Consider the following 18,241-nt stretch of genomic DNA (forward strand, 5'->3'; position numbering starts at 1 on the left):
ATGGTTGTTCAGCTGATCTGCCCCCCCGCTATGATTACCGTATTTTTCGCACCATAGGACGCACTTTTTCCCCTCCAAAAATGAAGGGGAAATTTGTGTGCGTCCTATGGTGCGAATGCAGGCTTTCGCTGAAGCCTGGAGAGCGAGAGGCATCGGTGCGCACCGACCCCTCTCGCTCTCCAGGCTTCAGGAAGCTATCCGCAAGCCTTGCAAGCCCGGCGGGAGTTCCCGCGGGCTCACAAGGCTTGCGGGCAGCAGCCTGCAGCCCCAGCGAGTGTCCACAAGCCTTGCGCGCCCGGCGGGAGGTCCCGACGGGCGCGCGAGGCTTGGGGCGGCAGCCTGTCCCCCGAAGCACGGGGAGCCCTCCGGAGGGCTCTCCGTGCTTCGGGCGAATGTCTGCAAGCCTTGCGCGCCCGGCGGGAGGTCCCGACGGGCGCACGAGGCTTGGGGCGGCAGCCTGTCCCCCGAAGCACGGGGAGCCCTCCGGAGGGCTCTCCGTGCTTCGGGCGAATGTCTGCAAGCCTTGCGCGCCCGGCGGGAGGTCCCGACGGGCGCACGAGGCTTGGGGCGGCAGCCTGTCCCCCGAAGCACGGGGAGCCCTCCGGAGGGCTCCCGTGCTTCGGGCGAGTGTTTGCAAGGCTTGGGGCGGCAGCCGTGGCTGGGGGGGGGATACATTTTTTTAATTCATTTCCCCCCCCCCAAAAAACGAGGTGCGTCCTATGGACCGGTGCGCCCTATATAACGAAAAATACGGTACTCTCATTTGAATTCTCTTTTCTGCTTTTTTTGTTGTTTTGAAAACCCTCACTTATACAGTGGTACCTCTGGTTGTGAACGGGATCCGTTCTGGAGGCCCATTTGCAACATGAAAAGAGAGCAACCCGCAGCGGCGCTTCTGCACATGTGCATGATGTCATTTTGCATGTCTGCGCATGCACGAGCTGCGAAACCCGGAAGTAACCCTTTCCGGTACTTCCGGGTCGCCGTGGGACGTAACCTGAAAGAACGTAACATGAAGCGGACGTAACATGAGGTATGACCGTAAATACTCTTGTTCTAGGATTGCATCTTCTGTTCTTATAACAGGCCAGGAGATTACAGGTAGTCACTTGAATCCTTTCCCAACTGATGGGCAGTTTGTTTTTTCAGGCTCTGCTTGCGATAGGAGGGCCATAGCTTAGAGTAGGGGTCAGCAAACTTTTTCAGCAGGGGGCCGGTCCACTGTCCCTCAGACCTTGTGGGGGGCCAGTCTATATTTTTTGGGGGGAAATGAAATAATTCCTATGCCCCACAAATAACCCAGAGATGCATTTTAAATAACAGCACACATTCTACTCATGTGAAAACACGCTGATTCCTGGACCGTCCACAGGCTGGACTGAGAAGGGGATTGGGCCGGATCCAGCCCACGAGCCTTAGGTTGCCTACCCCTGGTTTAGAGGCAGGGCATCTGCCTTGAATACAAAGGACTCAGGTGCAATTCTTGACATTTCCAGCTGGGATGGGGGAGAACCCCTACCTGAAAACCTCCTGCCAGTTAGTATCTCAGCTTACATACACTTCAGGTTACAGACTCCGCTAACCCAGAAATAGTACCTTGGGTTAAGAACTTTGCCCCAGGTTGAGAACAGAAATCGTGTGCCAGCAGCGCAGCAGCAGCAGGAGGCCCCATTAGCTAAAGTGGTGCTTCAGGTGAAGAACAGACCTCCAGAACGAATTAAGTTCTTAACCCGAGGTACCACTGTATTGCAGAGAGAGAGAGAGAGAGAGAGAGAGGGAGAGAGGGGGGGGGGAGAGAAGGAATACTGAGCCAAATGACACCAGTGGAATAAGGCACTTTCCTGTAATCCTGTTCTGATTTTGATTTTTTTTTTAAAGAGAGAGGCAGTGTGGTGTAATGGTTAAAGTGGCAGACTCTGATCCAAGAGACCCAGGTTTCAATCTCCACTGCCCTGCAGCCTAACCTGCCTCACAGGGTTTTTGTGAGGGTAAAACAGGAGCAGAGAACCACGTACGTCACCTTGAGCTCTTGAGTATAAATAAAGGTAAAGGTAAAGGGACCCCTCCCCATTAGGTCCAGTTGTGGCCAACTCTGGGGTTGCGGCGCTCATCTCGCTTTACTGGCCGAGGGAGCCGGCGTACAGATTCCGGGTCATGTGGCCAGCAGGACTAAGCCACTTCTGGCAAACCAGAGCAGCGCAAGGAAACGCCGTTTACCTTCCCGCCGGAGTGGTACCTATTTATCTACTTGCACTTGATGTGCTTTCGAACTGCTAGGTTGGCAGGAGCAGGGACCGAGCAACGGGAGCTCACCCCGTTGCAGGGATTCGAACTGCTGACCTTCTGATCGGCAGGCCCTAGGCTCTGTGGTTTAACCCACAGCGCCACCTGTGTCCCTGAGTATAAATAAATGCATAGTAAATAAATAACCCCCCCAATGACCTGAGGACAGGGCAGCTTTTGAAGCCCCTCCTAAAATACCTAACATACTCCTAACATAAAGCCCTGCTTTATGTTCTCTTGCCATTCAACATAACCGTGGGATTCTGGCAGGGATTCCTCAGCTGCGGGCTGAACTAGATGAGCTTTGGGGGTCCCTTCCAACTCTACATTTTTACGGTCCTGTGGCCTTGGGAAAAGTGGCAGACTCTCCTTCGTCGGAGGCCTTTCAGCAGAGGTTGGCTGGCCGCCTGCCTGGGTTTCCGGAGCCGTGGTTGCAAGGGGGTTGGGCTGGATGACCTTTGGGGGTCCCAGCCAGCCCTGCCATTCCGCGAGCCTGTGCGCAATTGCTCGCCCTCTGCGCTGCCAGAGCCCTCCTGCCCTTTCCCCTTCTCTGTGCGTCCTTGCAAAGTCACGCAACGCGTTTGGCCACACACCACCTTTTGAAATCCTGGAGCGAATGCGCTCTCTCTCTCTCTCTCCAGCCCAGAATACAGACAAAATCAGGACCAGAGCTGGAAAGAGTGTGTGCCTCTCTCCCTCCCCTTTGTTCTTTCCTCCATTGGCTGAATGTCCTACTGTTTTCGCCCTCATCTGCATTCTTTTCATCGCCTGCGAAAGAACTGGAGCAAAGCGCAGCCGCTTGGAATGTCCCTTTGGAGAGCTTTTGCGCCCTCCTCCTCCCTGTGGTTGATCCGGGATCCCGGAGAGTGGTGAGTGGCTGCAGAAACCTCCTCCTCAAACCCACACCTCCCTGACCCCTCCCCTGCCACCGAGCCCTTATACAGCACCCTCGACGCGAGCAGGCAGCTCCTAGCGCCGTTCCTCTGACCCGGAGAGAAGTCCTTTCTGCTCACCTGCCCGCCGGGACCGCAAAGGCATCATCACCAAGGATGAAGGCTTCCTTCGCCGCGCTGCTGGCAGTTCTGCTCTGCGTGGAGAGAGGTAAGACTTCTTTCTCCTTTTTGTAGGTTTGCCTAGCTCAGTACGGTCTGCACTGGCTGGCAGCAGCAACCCAGGGCCTCAGGCGGGGGCCATAGAAGACCCACACCGCATCTGGAAAAGCTTAGACGTTTTACAGTGGTGGCAACTTTGGAACTCCCTGCCTATTACTATCAGGCAGGTGTCTCCCCTGTTTGTTTTCCGCCTTCCCTGTATTCTTTTCATCGCCTGCCAAAGACATTCTTTTTGAGACAAGCCACGCCAGATGTTTAGGAAGCTGGTATGAGTTTTAATTTGTTTTCGTCTGTTGCAGTTTTAACTTTCGGCATGTTTGGAATCACGGCTGTAATTTTTTCCCCTGGGATGGTTTAATTGCTTTGCCTATTCCCCCCCCCCCCTGAACCACCTTGAGGCTTTTCCCTACAGTCAAGCGGTGTGCAAGTTTTATGAAATAAATAACCCGGAGATGCCAGAAACTGAACTTGAGACCTTTTGCATGCAAAGCAGATACACTCTGGCACTTTGTCCACTAAACAGACAATATTCTAGTCCTCATGGTGATGATGATTCATTTACAGTCCATCTGACTGTGTTGCTCCATCCACTCTGAGCAGCTTCCAGTTAATTAAAACAGGGCTGGTAGCTATAGACTCATAGACGAAGAACTGTAGAGTTGGAAAGGGACCACAAGGATTATCTAGTCCAACCCCCTGCAACGCAGGAATATTTTTGCCCAATGTGAGACTTGAACCCACAACCCTGAGGAGTATGCTCTACCCACTGAGCTGATATTTAGGACTATGTAGGAAGCTACCTTATACCAAGTCAGACCATTACACGCAGCATGGTCTCAACTGATGAGCAGCGGCAATTGAACCAGGAACCATCTGCTTGGGGTTGGACTAGATGATCCCCAGATGTCCCTTCCAACAATTCTGTGACTCCATGCAGAGCAAAAGGGGATGGCCCTTCCCAGATAGGAGCTCGGGAAGCTGCCTTGCACTGAGCCTTGCACTCTAGCTCCGTATGGGAGCCTCTCACTTGGATTTCATCTCAAGCCCCACCTAGAGGTCTCCAACCTGGGATCTTATACAGCTGTTTGGCCACTGCCCTTCCCTTCATTATTTTCCTAGCTGTGTCCAGGCAAAAACTGGATGGCAGCAAGAGGGTGACTGATAAGCGGAGAGGCTGCCATTTCGTTTTGTGTTGCTTATTCGTTACTATGATCTCATTCGTTAAATTTATGTGCCCGAAGATCACGGATGCGTTTATAACTCACTAGTTTCGATGAAATCATAGAATCATTAAGGGAACCCCTCTGCAATTCAGGAACAGGCTGTCCCATGCGGGGAATCGAACCTGCAACATTGGCATTATCAGTACCACGCTCTAGCCAACTGAGCTATTCAGGCTGATATTAATTTCTCCAGGGAGCTTGAGGTGGTGTTCATGGTTCTCTGCCACCCGCCGCTCCTCATTTAATCACCACAACAACCTTGTGGGGTAGGGTTCAGGACACAACACCCCTGTGCTCCCTTCGCTCTAAAAACCAGCTCTGATAGCACCCCACAGATGTCCACACACCCCTTCTTCACCCCTCCCACCTCCTTGAAAGTCTCTCTCAGGCTACACTGTGTCCTTGAATGCCCACAACGCCTCCTGATTGTCCAGATAAGAGAGTGGCATGTGTCGAAACCCGAAGGATGAACCAGAGGGAAAATTGGCATGCATTTTGCCCGTGGCCCTGCCCAACGCCAGCATGCAGCCTTCAAAAGGTTTTCCAGAGGCCAATGTGGGCTCCGGGTTGCAAAAGGGGCCCTAGCCCTGTCCATGGGAACAGGATAAGCTCAAACAAAGGGATCAGCTACGGCTGCAGGCAGCTCAAGCCTCTGGAAGACAATAAAGCCACACCCTGGATTGTCCTTTGTTGTCCAAGGAAGTGGAGAGATGACTAAGAGGCGCCTGTTTTCAGTTAGGAGTTATGAGGTCAGCTGAGACATCAGCAGCGATGGGGAGGGGGTTTTCTCTGCCATTATGGCGGCAGTATTTTTCCTGCTCCAGGCGGTGGCGTGGCTTGCAATGAGCTCATCACTTGTGGCTTCAGGGCTTGGCAAGGATGGTTGGCTTGGCTTGGGTGGGTTGGGGGTGCAGGGAGAATGAAAAGTCCTCGACTGGGCGCAAGGAAACATCATTCCCTTCCTTTTCAATGTACTTTTCGGGACCACAGATCCTCCGCTAAATAGCTCGCGGCGAAAGAATCTCAGCCAAGCCGTATAACATAGATTGCACATTAAAAAAGATTCATAAAATCTATCTGCAGCTTGATCATAGGAAAAAGCCTCAGATAGACCTCTATGAAGTTATCACTAAAAAAATCAGCAACCATAATTTAAAGCATAGAGGAAGTTTAAACCACAATGGAATAGATTGAAACAAATTAAAACGGAGTGCAAACTTTCTAAACATCTCAGTAGGCTAGTCTCAATGCAAATGTCTTCAGCTGAAAAGAAAATATTGACACTTGCCTGATATCAATAGGCAGGGGGTTCCAAAGTTGCCACAGTGAGTTCAGGTGGGGCAATGCGTGAAATTGATTCCAGCTTGTTTAATAAGCCCAAGGCCTGGTTGAAGAGGAATATTTTCGCCTGGCGAAGCTACCAGTATGAGTTTGACCAAACTGCAGGATGCAGTGGAAGACAGGAGGGCCTGGCGTGCTCTGGTCCAGGGGGTCACGAAGACACGACTAAACGACTAAACAACAACAACAGTCTAAACATATTCAAGGAAGGCACCAGGTGAGCTTCCGCGGGGAGATCATTCCACAAATGAGGAGCCACCACAGAAAAGACCAGTACTCTTTTTGCCACCCTCTTCTGAAGGAGGCACACGAAGAAGGGTCTTGGAGGATGATCTTAGGGTTTGGGTAGGTTCATATGGAAAGAGGCGGTTCTTGAGGTATTGCGGTCCTGAGCCGTTTAAGGCTTTATAGGTCAAAACCAGCACTTTGAATTGGGCCTGGAAACTAATGGGCAGCCAGTGCAGCCAGACCAGGATCGGTATTATATGTTCAAACCATCTTTCTTCTGTGAGCAACCTGGCTGCCAAATTCTGCCCCAGTTGAACCGTCTTCAGAGGCAGCCCCATGTATAACACATTGCAGTAATCCAACCTGCAGGTTACCAGAGCATACATGACAGGAATTAGGCTGTCTCTGTCCAGATAGGGACGCTGGTGGCGCTGTGGTCTAAACCACTGAGCCTCTTGGGCTTGCTGATCGGAAGGTCGGTGGTTCGAATCCCCACGACGGGGTGAGCTCCCATTGCTCAGTCCCAGCTCCTGCCAACCTAGCAGTTCGAAAGCATGCTGGTGCAAGTAGATAAATAGGTACCGCTGTGGCGGGAAATTAAACGGCGTTTCCATGTGCTCTGGCACCTGTCATTGTCCTCTGTGCGCCAGTAGCGGTTTAGTCATGCTGGCCACACAACCCGGAAAACTGTCTGCAGACACGAAGTGCAAGTAGATAAATAGGCACTGCTCCAGCGGGAAGGTAAACGGCGTTTCCATGCGCTGCTCTGGTTCGCCAGAAGCGGCTTAGTTATGCTGGCCACATGACCCAGAAGCTGTATGCCGGATCCCTTGGCCAATAAAGAGAGATGAGCGTTGCAACCCCAGAGTCGGCCACGACTGGACCTAATGGTCAGGGGTCCCTTTACCTTTACCCATCTGACTGGGTTTCCCCAGCCACTCTGGGCAGCTTCCAACCTATACGAAAACATAGTAAAACATCAAACATTAAAAACGTCCCTATACAGGGCTGTCTTCAGATGCATTCTAAAGGTTGTATAGTTACTTCTTTCCTTGGCATCTGATGGGAGGGTGTTCCATAAGGTGGGTGCCACTATCGAGAATGCCCTCCCTCCTTGAGAGTTTCAGGTGGCAGGTGGCATATGCTGTGCTCCACATGCCCTTCAACTCCTGCTTGCTGCTTCTTATCACCAAACCTCTCTCTATCTCTCTCTCCCACTCTGTTCTCATGCACACCAGTTGTTGTTGTTTTGACATCTCCCCAGCACCAAGCTCCAAACAGGTGCTCATTAAGCCCCACAATTGCCGTCTGAGGTGTGCTTCTTGCAAAAACATCTGCCCACAGAGCTCTCCTGCCCAGAGCAGGCTTGCTGATTGAGCAAAGACATCGCTCTTGTTTTGGCTGTCCTCGAAGAACGACGTTGGGGAAATAGTTGGTTTGGGAGCCGGTCTAGGAAAGTGAGGCCTGCCCAAGGGGGATCCTGCTAACAGCAGTGTTGTATGGCTTCACACTTCCTTGGGAGGTCAGAGGAGAATTCTCTGTTTATAGGATACTTTTCTCCCGGGAAAAGCACTGTTCGATATTGGCCAGGGGCATTGGCCAGATAAAGCAGTTGGTCCCTTACCTTTCCCGCCCCAACCTGGCCATCGTGATCCATGTGACGGTCACCTCCAGGCTTGACTACTGTCATTCGCTCTACGTGGGGCTGACCTTGAAACAGTCCCACAAACTCCAGGGGGTGCAAAGCTGCATACACAAATATCCACATTAGGAGAAATTTGCACTTAAAACGCTGATGAATTTTCATGAAGGCTTTAAAGAAAAACAGTCTAATAGTTTTCTGATGTGAACTCCTGAAAGCCTGGATTTGCATCTATCCATATGAATGAGCATATTTGGGTCAAGGGCCTGTTTAAGTACTTTGCAACACCCCTTGTATGTAGCAAGGCCGGCACAGCGCCGTGGCAAGTCAGGGCAAACTGGATGGGTCAGAGATGTTCCCATAGCTTCTTGTGCTAATGTGCTTCGGAGGAAGAGCAGCTGCCTAGAAAACAGGGCTTGGAAGTGCTGGATAGGTTTCACTGTCCTTTGGTAAAAACAAAACAAAGCAGGACTGATGTGAGAGCAGAGAGAGAGTTAAACTGTGGAACTCACTGCCACAGGAAGCAGTGATGGCCGCCGATTTGGATGGCTTTGGACAAATCCATGGATGGGGAGAGGGCTACTGATGGCTACTAGCCAGGATGCCTATGCCCTGCCGGTTGGAGGCAGCGATGCTTCTGAACAGGGCCGGATTGAGGTTTGATGAGGCCCTCAGCTACTGAAGGTAATGGGGCCCTTTAGATGTCCAGCTGTCCTTTGTCAACAACAAATTGTCACTGTTTTTTGTGTTGAATATATGCTATATGGGAATTTATGGACTTAAGGTAAAGGGACCCCTGACCATTAGGTCCAGTCGCGGACGACTCTGGGGTTGTGGCGCTCATCTCGCTTTACTGGCCGAGGGAGCCAGCGTACAGCTTCCGGGTCATGTGGCCAGCATGACTAAGCCACTTTTGGCGAGCCAGAGTAGCGCATGGAAACACCTTTTACCTTCCCACCGGAGCGGTACCTATTTATCTACTTGCACTTTGACATGCTTTCGAACTGCTAGGTTGGCAGGAGCTGGGAGAGAGCAACGGGAGCTCACCCCTTCGCAGGGATTCAAACCACTGACCTTCCGATCAGCAAGCCCTAGGCTCAGTGGTTTAGACTACAGCACCACCCGCTGCCCTCATTTATGGACTTAATAGGTATCTAAAGCCATTTGCACATGTTGCCATGCAACCAGTCCGTGCAGTATGTAGGCACCCTATATATAAAGGTAAAGGGACCCCTGACAACTAAGTCCAGTCGCGAACAACTCTGGGGTTGCGGCGCTCATCTCGCTCATCTCGCTGAGGGGGCGGCCATTTGTCCGCTTCTGCAGACAGTTTTTCCAGGTCATGTGGCCAGCATGACTAAGCCGCTTCTGGCGAACCAGAGCAGCACATGGAAATGCCGTTTACCTTCCCGCCGGAGCGGTATCTATTTATCTACTTGCACTTTGACGTGCTTTCGAACTGCTAGGTGGGCAGGAGTAGGGACTGAGCAACGGGAGCTCACCCCGTCACGGGCATTCGAACCGCTGACCTTCCGATCGGCAAGCCCAAGCAGCACAGTGGTTTAACCCACAGCGCCACCCGCATCCCATCCTAACATGGGGGTTGAGGTCAAGGTGGCGGCCGCCCCTCTGCCACCGCCATCGCTGCAGCATCAAGGTCCCAAACATGTATTGTTTGTTTATTTAAAGTGTCCCCGGATTCATTGAAAAAAATCTGGTACCCCTAGACTAGGTGGTCCATTGGTCTGATCCAGCAGCTTCTTCTCATGTTATTATAACTCTCAAAAACGACAAGGATGCATAGGTATTCTTACAAAGCACAAACCAAAGGACAGTGTTTTCTTTCCCTCCCTGAGCTTTCGGAAACAAATGATGCTCCTTCGCTTCATGCAGAGTTACAGCAAATCTAATCTAATCCCCTGTGAGAATTTGTCAGTGTGGCATGTAAACTTCTGAGTTACACAAAACCATTCCGCAGAGAGGATGGCGCCTGACCTCTTTTTAACTTGTTTTAACATTCAGCCCTGGAAAGGATGGTGTGTGATTCGAAAGTTCACGCACCACATTTCAAAACCTGGTTTGTCTTAATTAATAGATTTGTTTGGCATCCCTGTGGGTTTTGTCCTAATCGCGTTGCATCCACACCCTTGCACAATTACCAAGTGATGGTGCCGACATCCAATGGTGAATTGCAGTTGCGGAATGACCATCAGAGCTCAAACAACTTGCACTGTGGTTGCAGATTGCATCAACTGCTCTTGACTGCCATGCTTTCCCCCTTTTTAAAAAATATATTTTTATTGAGCAATTTAAGAAACAAATTATCAATATAACCATTTACATTTCCCCCCCACCCCAAGAACTTCCCTCAGCTCCCCTCTCTGGTTTTTTTTTGCACATATGATGCTCTGCATATTATAAAATTGTATATATCATTGCCTTATCTATCATGTTTTTAACTAAAAAATTGTGGATGTTTATTCAAAACCTGCCAAGGAGTCCAGATCATTTTGTTGTCTGCCATGCTTTTCAGTGAGGGACATTCTGTGTGAATTGTCCTGTGAAGAGCCCTCAAGTGAAATAGACGGGGCATTGTTAGAGGAAAAAAGAATGAGCTAAATTAAATTTAACTAGCTAAATGAACTACTTGACTCTTACCTTACCAGGAAGTCCTAATAACTAGATTTCCTCCAGAAAGAACTTACCGTATTTTTTGCACCATAACACTCACTTTTTTCCTCCTAAAAAGTAAGGGGAAATGTCTGTGCGTGTTATGGAGGGAATGCCTACAGATTTTTCTCCTCTAAAAACTACGTGCGTGTTATGGTCCGGTGCGTGTTATAGAGCGAAAAATACAGTAATCCTTAAAGAATAATAGAATCACCTCTACTCATGACCACAATCCGTTCCGGAGGCCCATCCTTATGGCAAATGTATATACTGTGTGTGTGTGTGTATTAAAAAGTTTATACAGTATACAGTGGATGCTCGGGTTGCAAACGTGATCTGTGCGGGATGCACATTCACAACTCGCAGCGTTCGCAACCCGTGTCTGCGCATCTGCACACACGTGGGTTGCGATTCGGCGCTTCTGTGCATAGCACGATTTAGTGCTTCTGCACATGCGTGACCACCGAAACCTGGAAGTAAACCATTCCGGTACTTCCGGTTTTCAGCAGTCCGCAACCCAAAAAAACGCAAAATTCGCCATAAGGAATATACTTTACATTAAAATGTACATTACATTATTTTACATTAAAATGTAACACTTTTATTATTTTTTGGTATATTTTAATGTAAAATATATTTTGCCTGGTGTTTTTTTTTAAAAATAAAAATGTTGTATTAATATACGTATTATTTATGTGGTTCATGTGAGCAGGACTTTGAAACAACAACAATGAACAAACAGTGATCAGCGTCCTGGGAATCAGGGAAGCATTTTCTCTCAGCCAGATTGGCTAGTAGCCTTGGCAGCAGGTCAGGTTATTTCAGAGAGGACGCCAGGCCCAAGTGGTTTCATAATCGTTGAAGAGCATTATTGCCAAATGACATTCTAGAACAGCAGAGTGATTCACTGTCTAGGTTGGACACACTGCCACCTGCAGTTGGAATAGCAGAATTACAGCTAACTCTACACACAGCCTGAGGATTGGCTTGGTTCCTTGAGCCATCTGAAAGGAGTTGCTTTGAGGGCAACTTGCTGTCAACCTTCTCTTTGCATGTGGTATCATGCATCATATGTGTTTACTGGGGTGGTGGAGAAAGAGAGAGAGAGATGGACTGTGATGAAATAAGGTTCTACTTAAGGGTCCATCGTTCAGTTACAAATTATTTTGTAATAATTTGTAATAACTCCATTATTTCTTCGATGAAAATAGGGATGTCCTATTTAATAATAATAATAATAATAATAATAATAATAATAATAATAATACCATCTGTCTGGGGTGGGGTGTGGCTTCCAATACACACACACACACACACACACACACACATATAACATGAAGCATTTTGTGCGACACGGGTGGCGCTGTGGGTTAAACCACAGAGCCTAGGACTTGCCGATCAGAAGGTCGGTGGTTTGAATCCCCACGACGGGGTGAGCTCCCATTGCTCAGTCCCTGCTCCTGCCAACCTAGCAGTCTGAAAGCACGTCAAAGTGCAAGTAGATAAATAGGTACCGCTCCGGCGGGAAGGTAAACGGCGTTTCCGTGCGCTGCTCTGGTTTCGCCAGAAGCGGCTTAGTCATGCTGGCCACATGACCCGGAAGCTGTACACCGGCTCCCTCGGCCAGTAAACCGAGATGAGCGCCGCAACCCCAGAGTCGTCTGCGACTGGACCTAACGGTCAGGGGTCCCTTTACCTTTTAAGCATTTTAAAACTTCCTTCTACAGGGTTGCCTTCAGGTGTCTTCTAAAAGTTGTATAGTTACTTATCTCCTTGGCTCTGAGGTCACATAGCCTCCAACATTTCTCCAATGAAAATACAGGCGTCCCCTCCAACATTTTTCAGGTGTAAACAGGGACGTCCTACCATACCCTCCAACGTTTCTCCGATGAAAATAGGGGAAATGTGGGACATTCCAGGATCAACTCAGAAACCGGCTTCTGTAAATCCGGGACTGTCCCTGGAAAATAGGGTCTGCAGTTACAGCTTGCTGGTATAATAAAGGACACCTCAAGGTTTATACAATGCTTTCTGAGTGTTCGAAGCACAGGGCACGCATAATGACAGTAATCCTTCCATACCAGAACCCTGTAATGTAGGACAGTATAATTATCCTCACATTTATGCATAGGCATGCATAGGAGTGCACATCAGGCAGTATTTATATATCCCAATTTAGCAATGACAAGGTGTTAAAAAGTTTTGGGATTTGTAGGCATCGCATGCAGGCAATGCCCAACCACCAGCGCTATGAAGTCATGAGGACAAGTATGTTTCACTCAAAAGGAAAGAAGGAAAGCAAGGAAGCAAGCCGAAAATGGACCTCAGTTTCAGTAAGCCTGAGAATTTTGTGAGCATTTGGTTGCACCATCCCCATCTCAATTTAGCTCCCATAAGGGATGAGTAAGACAGGAGTGCCTGGCGTGCTCTGGTCCATGGGGTCACGAAGAGTCGGACACGACTAAACAACAACAAAGGGATGAATTCATTGGGAAGTAGTTTTTATTAGAATTTTCCCAGTGTGTTTCCCTCTATATATGTTAAAGCTATGGTTTTCCCAGTAGTGATGTATGGAAGTGAGAGCTGGACCATAAAGAAGGCTGATCGCCAAAGAATTGATGCTTTTGAATTCTGGTGCTGGAGGAGACTCTTGAGAGTCCCATGGACTGCAAGAAGATCAAACCTTTCCATTCTTAAAGAAATCAGCCCTGAGTGCTCACTGGAAGGACAGATCCTGAAGCTGAGGCTCCAAGACTTTGGCCACCTAATGAGAAGAGAAGACTCCCTGGAAAAGACCCTGATGTTGGGAAAGATGGAGGGCAGAAGGAGAAGGGGACGACAGAGGAGGAGATGGTTGGACAGTGTTCTCGAAGCTACCAGCATGAGTTTGACTAAACTGCAGGAGGCAGTGGAAGACAGAAGTGCCTGACGTGCTCTGGTCCATGGGGTCACGAAGAGTCGGACACGACTAAATGACTAAACAACAACAACATCATCAATGCCTTGGCTTGCTTGCCTTTGTCTCCCCTTATTCTCTTCCTTACAATCAACATTAAGAAGAGCTTTTTGACAGCAAGAGCTGCTAGACTGCAGAATGAACGACCTCGGAAGGTGGTAGACACTCCTTCCTTGGTGGTTTTTAAGCAGAGGTTGGGTGGCCATCTCTGCCAAGCTAAGCAGTTGGCTCCTTACCTCTCTTGTCCTGACCTAGCCACTGTGATCCATGTGACGGTCACCTCCAGACTGGATTATTGTAACTCGCTCTACGTGGGGCTGCCCTTGAGACTAATCCAGAAACTCCAGTGGGTGCCGCGGCGAGATTCCTTACGGGGTCCTCACTGTGGGAGCACATTCACCCAGTGCTCTACCAGCTGCATTGGCTCCTGGTGGAGTACAGGATCAGGTTCAAGGTGTTGGTTTTGACCTTTAAAGCCCTATACAGCCTAGGACCCTCGTACCTACGGGACCGCCTCTCCTGGTATGTCCCATAGAGGACCTTATGGTCTTCAAACAAAAACATCTTGGAGGTCCCGGGCCACAGGGAGGTTAGGCTGGCCTCAACCAGAGCCAGGGCTTTTTCAGCGGTGGCCCCTCTGGTGGAACGCTCTGTCACAAGAGACCAGGGCCCTGCGGGACTTGACATCTTTCCGCAGGGTCTGCAAGACAGAGCTGTTCCACCAATCCTTTGGCCAAGGTACAGTCTGACCCCTTCCTTCGGTAATCCTCATAGAACTCTAGCCCAATGGTTGCCATTAATTTGATTCTGAATTGATTTTAGAATGAATTGATTTTAGAATGTATTTCAATTCATAGATTGTGATTTTATGTAAACTGTGTTACTTTTACTGTTGTTAGCCGCTCTGAGCCCGACTTTGGCTGGGGAGGGCGGGATATAAATAAATTATTATTATTATTATTATTATTATTATTATTATTATTATTATTATTATCTTTAGCTGAGATTCCTGTGATTCCTGGGGGTTGGACTAGATGACCCTCAGTGGCCCCTTCCAACTCCAAGCTTCTATGATTCCTGCCCCTGCTTTGCGGTCTGTACCTAAGGAGCGTGTTTTGTGTTCCATTCACAGTGGCATCGCTGACCTGCTTCCACTGTGAGAATGAGGAAAACAATTGGAACTGCCTGAAGCCAAAGACCTGCAGCGACTCGGACAAGTACTGCGTCACCAAGTATTTCGGTGGAGGTGTCGGTGAGTGTCGCGTAGCTTCGTCAACCTCTACCATTCTTGCCTTTTCTCTAAATTGAAATGTCCCAAAGGCGGCAACCTCTTGATTACTTTTACCTGGCCTATCTGAGTGAGTTGCCTAGGCCACAGACCTCAGAGGGGTGCGGTACTGACCTTTGAGGGGGGCAGTTTTACGCAGATTCAATTTTGTTCTGTCTTACAAATTCCCGATATATTTTACTTTCATTTTGAAGAATTTGATCATTTCTATCAGTTTTTGGAAATTGGAAATTGGAGCCGCCCAGAGTGGCTGGGGACATCCAGCCAGATGGGTGGGGTATGATGATGATGATGATGAAGAAGAAGTTAGAGTGTGTGTGCGTGAGCAAGCAAGCAATCTTCAATCTTTAAATTAAATCATCCAGTTAAATCTTTGCCATTCGCTATATCGGTGGCACTGTGGGTTAAACCACAGAGCCTAGGGCTTGCCGATCAGAAGGTTGGCGGTTTGAATCCCTGCAACTGGGTGAGCTCCCGTTGCTTGGTCCCTGCTCCTGCCAACCTAGCAGTTGGAAAGCACGTCAAAGTGCAAGTAGATAAATAGGTGGGAAGGTAAACGGCGTTTCCGTGCGCTGTTCTGGTTCGCCAAAAGCGGCTTAGTCATGCTGGCCACATGACCCGGAAGCTGTACGCCGGCTCTCTCGGCCAATATAGCGAGATGAGCGCCACAGCCCCAGAGTCGGCCATGACTGGACCTAATGGTCAGGGGTCCCTTTACCTTTATATCAACCTCAATAAAAAATTCTTCGAGGAGTAACAGCTGTTTGGCAGCCGTTTGACTCCTTAAGGGAGGTGTGGCCCCTCCTTCCTTAGAGGTGTTTGTGTGTGTGTGTGTGTGTGTGTGCAAGCAATTAACCTGGTTTAGGGCATAAAATAGCGTTTCACCAGCCCAAGTCACACCTGTGCATTACAGGGTAGTATCGGCAGGCTCCCTCGGGCTTTAAAGCGACATGAGCGTCACAACCCCAGAGTCGTCTGCGACTGGACTTAATGGTCAGGGGTCCCTTTACCTTTACCTTTGGTCATAATGGCTGTGGTCCTCTGAATAGCAGCCGCTGGGAACCACAGGAGGGGAGAGGGATCTTGGGTTCGAATCGCGGGTTTCCCATGGGGGCATCTGGTTAGCCACTGTGAGAATAGGAGTCTGGACTAGATGGCCACTGGCCTGATCCAGTAGACTCTCCTTATACAGTAGTACCTCAGGTTAAGTACTTAATTCGTTCTGGAGGTCCATTCTTAACCTGAAACTGTTCTTAACTTGAGGTACCACTTTAGCTAATGGGGCCTCCCGCTGCCTCTGCGCCACCGCCATGCGATTTCTGTTCTCATCCTGAGGTAAAGTTCTTAACCCGAGGTACTATTTCTGGGTTAGCCGAGTCTGTAACCTGAAGCATCTGTAACCTGAAGCATCTGTAACCCGAGGTACTACTGCACTTTTCTGTAACACTCAGGGAAATAAACTGCTGGATAACAACAACAACAACAACAACAACAACAACAACAATTTATTATTTATACCCCGCCCATCTGGCTGTGTTTCCCAAGCCTCTCTGGGCGGCTCCCAATCGAGTATTAAAAACAATACAGCATTAAATACTAAAAATTTCCCTAAACAGGGCTGCCTTCAGATGTCTTTTGAAGATAAGATAGCTGCTTATTTTCTTCACATCTGAAGGGAGGGCGTTCCACAAGAAGGGCGCCACTACCGAGAAGGCCCTCTGTCTGCTTCCCTGTAACCTTACTTCTCGCAATGAGGGAACCGCCAGAAGGCCCTTGGAGCTGGATCTCAGTGTCCGGGCTGAATGATGGAGGTGGAGATGCTCCTTCAGGTATACAGGACCGAGGCCATTTAGGATTAATGCTGCCACACTAGTTTTTAAATATTCTGAATGTTTGAACTGTCTCCTTGGGCAATCTTTATTTTAATATAAAAATAACTGGACCTATTTCTTTCTTTCCTTCCTTCCAGGTGACAACAAGAAGCAGTCCATCAGCAAATACTGCTCTCCCATGTGCCCCCAAGGAGGGATCGACCTTGGCGTCATGGCCTTTTCCATCAAATGCTGCGAGTCCGAGCTGTGCAACTTAAGCGGGGCTTCCGGCGTGAAAAGCAGCTCCCTGATCTTGGTTGCAGGCACCTTGGCCAGTCTGCTGTACATCTTTGGAGCCAAGTTGTAGATGCAGAAGGCGGGAAGGACTTCTCCTCCAGGGAGAAACCCAACCTTTCCCCCCACGTGCAAAACTGTGCTTTGTAATTCATGCCTGTTAACTTTATTCTCTGCCCAGATCCGTCTTTCCCATTGGTGTTAGTGGTGCGTTGCGCCAGGGCGCCCTTGAGAGTTGGGGAGCTGCGTGGCTTTGCTGGCAGCCTCCCTCCCATAGCTGCCAACGTTTCCCTTTTTTTTAAAGGGAAATTCCCTTATTCCGAATAGGATTCCTCGCAAGAAAAGGGAAAAGTTGACAGCTATGGCCTCCCCTGCATGCCCGCCAGCTGCGCCCCACCAACTATATGGCGGGCGGGCGTGCAGCTTCCCTCCCAAGCCTCTGCATCTGCTGAAGACGGGCCTGATCCTGGTCGTTGTCCTCCTCCTGCTTCCTGGCAGAGGTGGCGCGTAGCCTTCTCAGGCGCACTGACGCCGGAGAGTATGTCTGCCAGCACGTTTTCCTGCATGATCACCGCCACCATGCCGGGGATCGGGGCAGTGGGGGAGGCAGAGGACATTTTCCACCACTTCCTCCCTTGTTTTGGAGTTGCAAGGGTGCCAGCGCCGGAGAAATCTTTGCACCAATGTGCCGGATATGCTTAAGACGGCCCTGTCTCTGTCCACACCGGCTTGGAGCACTTTCTGAGCCAAGGAACATTCCACTGGCACCACATCTACAGCCCATGCACATAATGGACAGGGCAGGGATTACTCATGAGTAAGCCCCCTCTGGTCTCCTCAAGCTGGAAAGATGATCTGCAGTTCAATGAGGAACATAGGTGGGTTGGTGGGTGCTTCCTACTCACGAGTAGGCCCACTTGCGGGGGGGGGGGAGGAGGCAACCCAGCCTCTCTCCAGAAACCGGGGCAGCGAGTAAAGCAGCTTGTGGGCTTTACCTACAGGTTGGTTTACTCCAGAGTAAACAGCCATCGCATGCCAAGCTTGCAAGGATGATACTCCGCATAATTATTAATCTGTATTTTTACTGTTGGGGACAGTTAGCGAAAAGTGGTCTAAAAATCTAATAAATACGTTAACGTACACATATAGATGGCAGGAACATTGTATGTTTTTTTGGGGGGGGGTGGGGAGGTTTGGGGGAAGTGCAAGAAAACCTTTTCGCTGGAACATATCCTGAGAAAAATTGCTAATATGGACATCACACAGACTCCAAGAAGGATTTTTGGGGTTGGCTTGGGAAGGGTAAGTATCTTCCCTGAACAGTTCTGCCCTCTTGAGGCTCTGTTTACATATGCACAGCTTGGTGGGAAATAAAGAGATTGTGAAATAAATA

At 49.4% G+C, this 18,241-nt stretch overlaps 2 protein-coding genes across 2 annotated transcripts in view; both read left to right on the top strand.

The window, feature by feature from the left end:
* LOC128417023 (lymphocyte antigen 6E-like) overlaps positions 1-18,241 on the top strand; it is a 261,315-nt gene that overhangs the window by 223,663 nt on the left and 19,411 nt on the right. The gene's annotated exons all lie outside the window — the stretch shown is intronic.
* Positions 2,959-17,070, top strand: LOC128417014 (lymphocyte antigen 6E-like). The gene is made up of 3 exons (XM_053395163.1): positions 2,959-3,384; positions 14,588-14,707; positions 16,713-17,070. Exons 1-3 carry the CDS (start codon positions 3,333-3,335, stop codon positions 16,919-16,921), a joined length of 381 nt encoding a protein of 126 aa, XP_053251138.1. The 5' UTR covers positions 2,959-3,332; the 3' UTR covers positions 16,922-17,070.

The sequence above is a fragment of the Podarcis raffonei genome, chromosome 7 (assembly GCF_027172205.1).
Source record: "Podarcis raffonei isolate rPodRaf1 chromosome 7, rPodRaf1.pri, whole genome shotgun sequence".
In the NCBI taxonomy this organism is placed as follows: Eukaryota; Metazoa; Chordata; class Lepidosauria; order Squamata; family Lacertidae; genus Podarcis; species Podarcis raffonei.

Bases quoted from the DNA above. Each gene is read 5' to 3' on its own strand.
- LOC128417014 (XM_053395163.1), top strand. From the start codon at position 3,333: ATGAAGGCTTCCTTCGCCGCGCTGCTGGCAGTTCTGCTCTGCGTGGAG. The intron at 3,385-14,587 runs GTAAGACTTCTT...TTCCATTCACAG, and splicing joins TCTGCTCTGCGTGGAGAGAG to TGGCATCGCTGACCTGCTTC. The intron at 14,708-16,712 runs GTGAGTGTCGCG...CCTTCCTTCCAG, and splicing joins GTATTTCGGTGGAGGTGTCG to GTGACAACAAGAAGCAGTCC.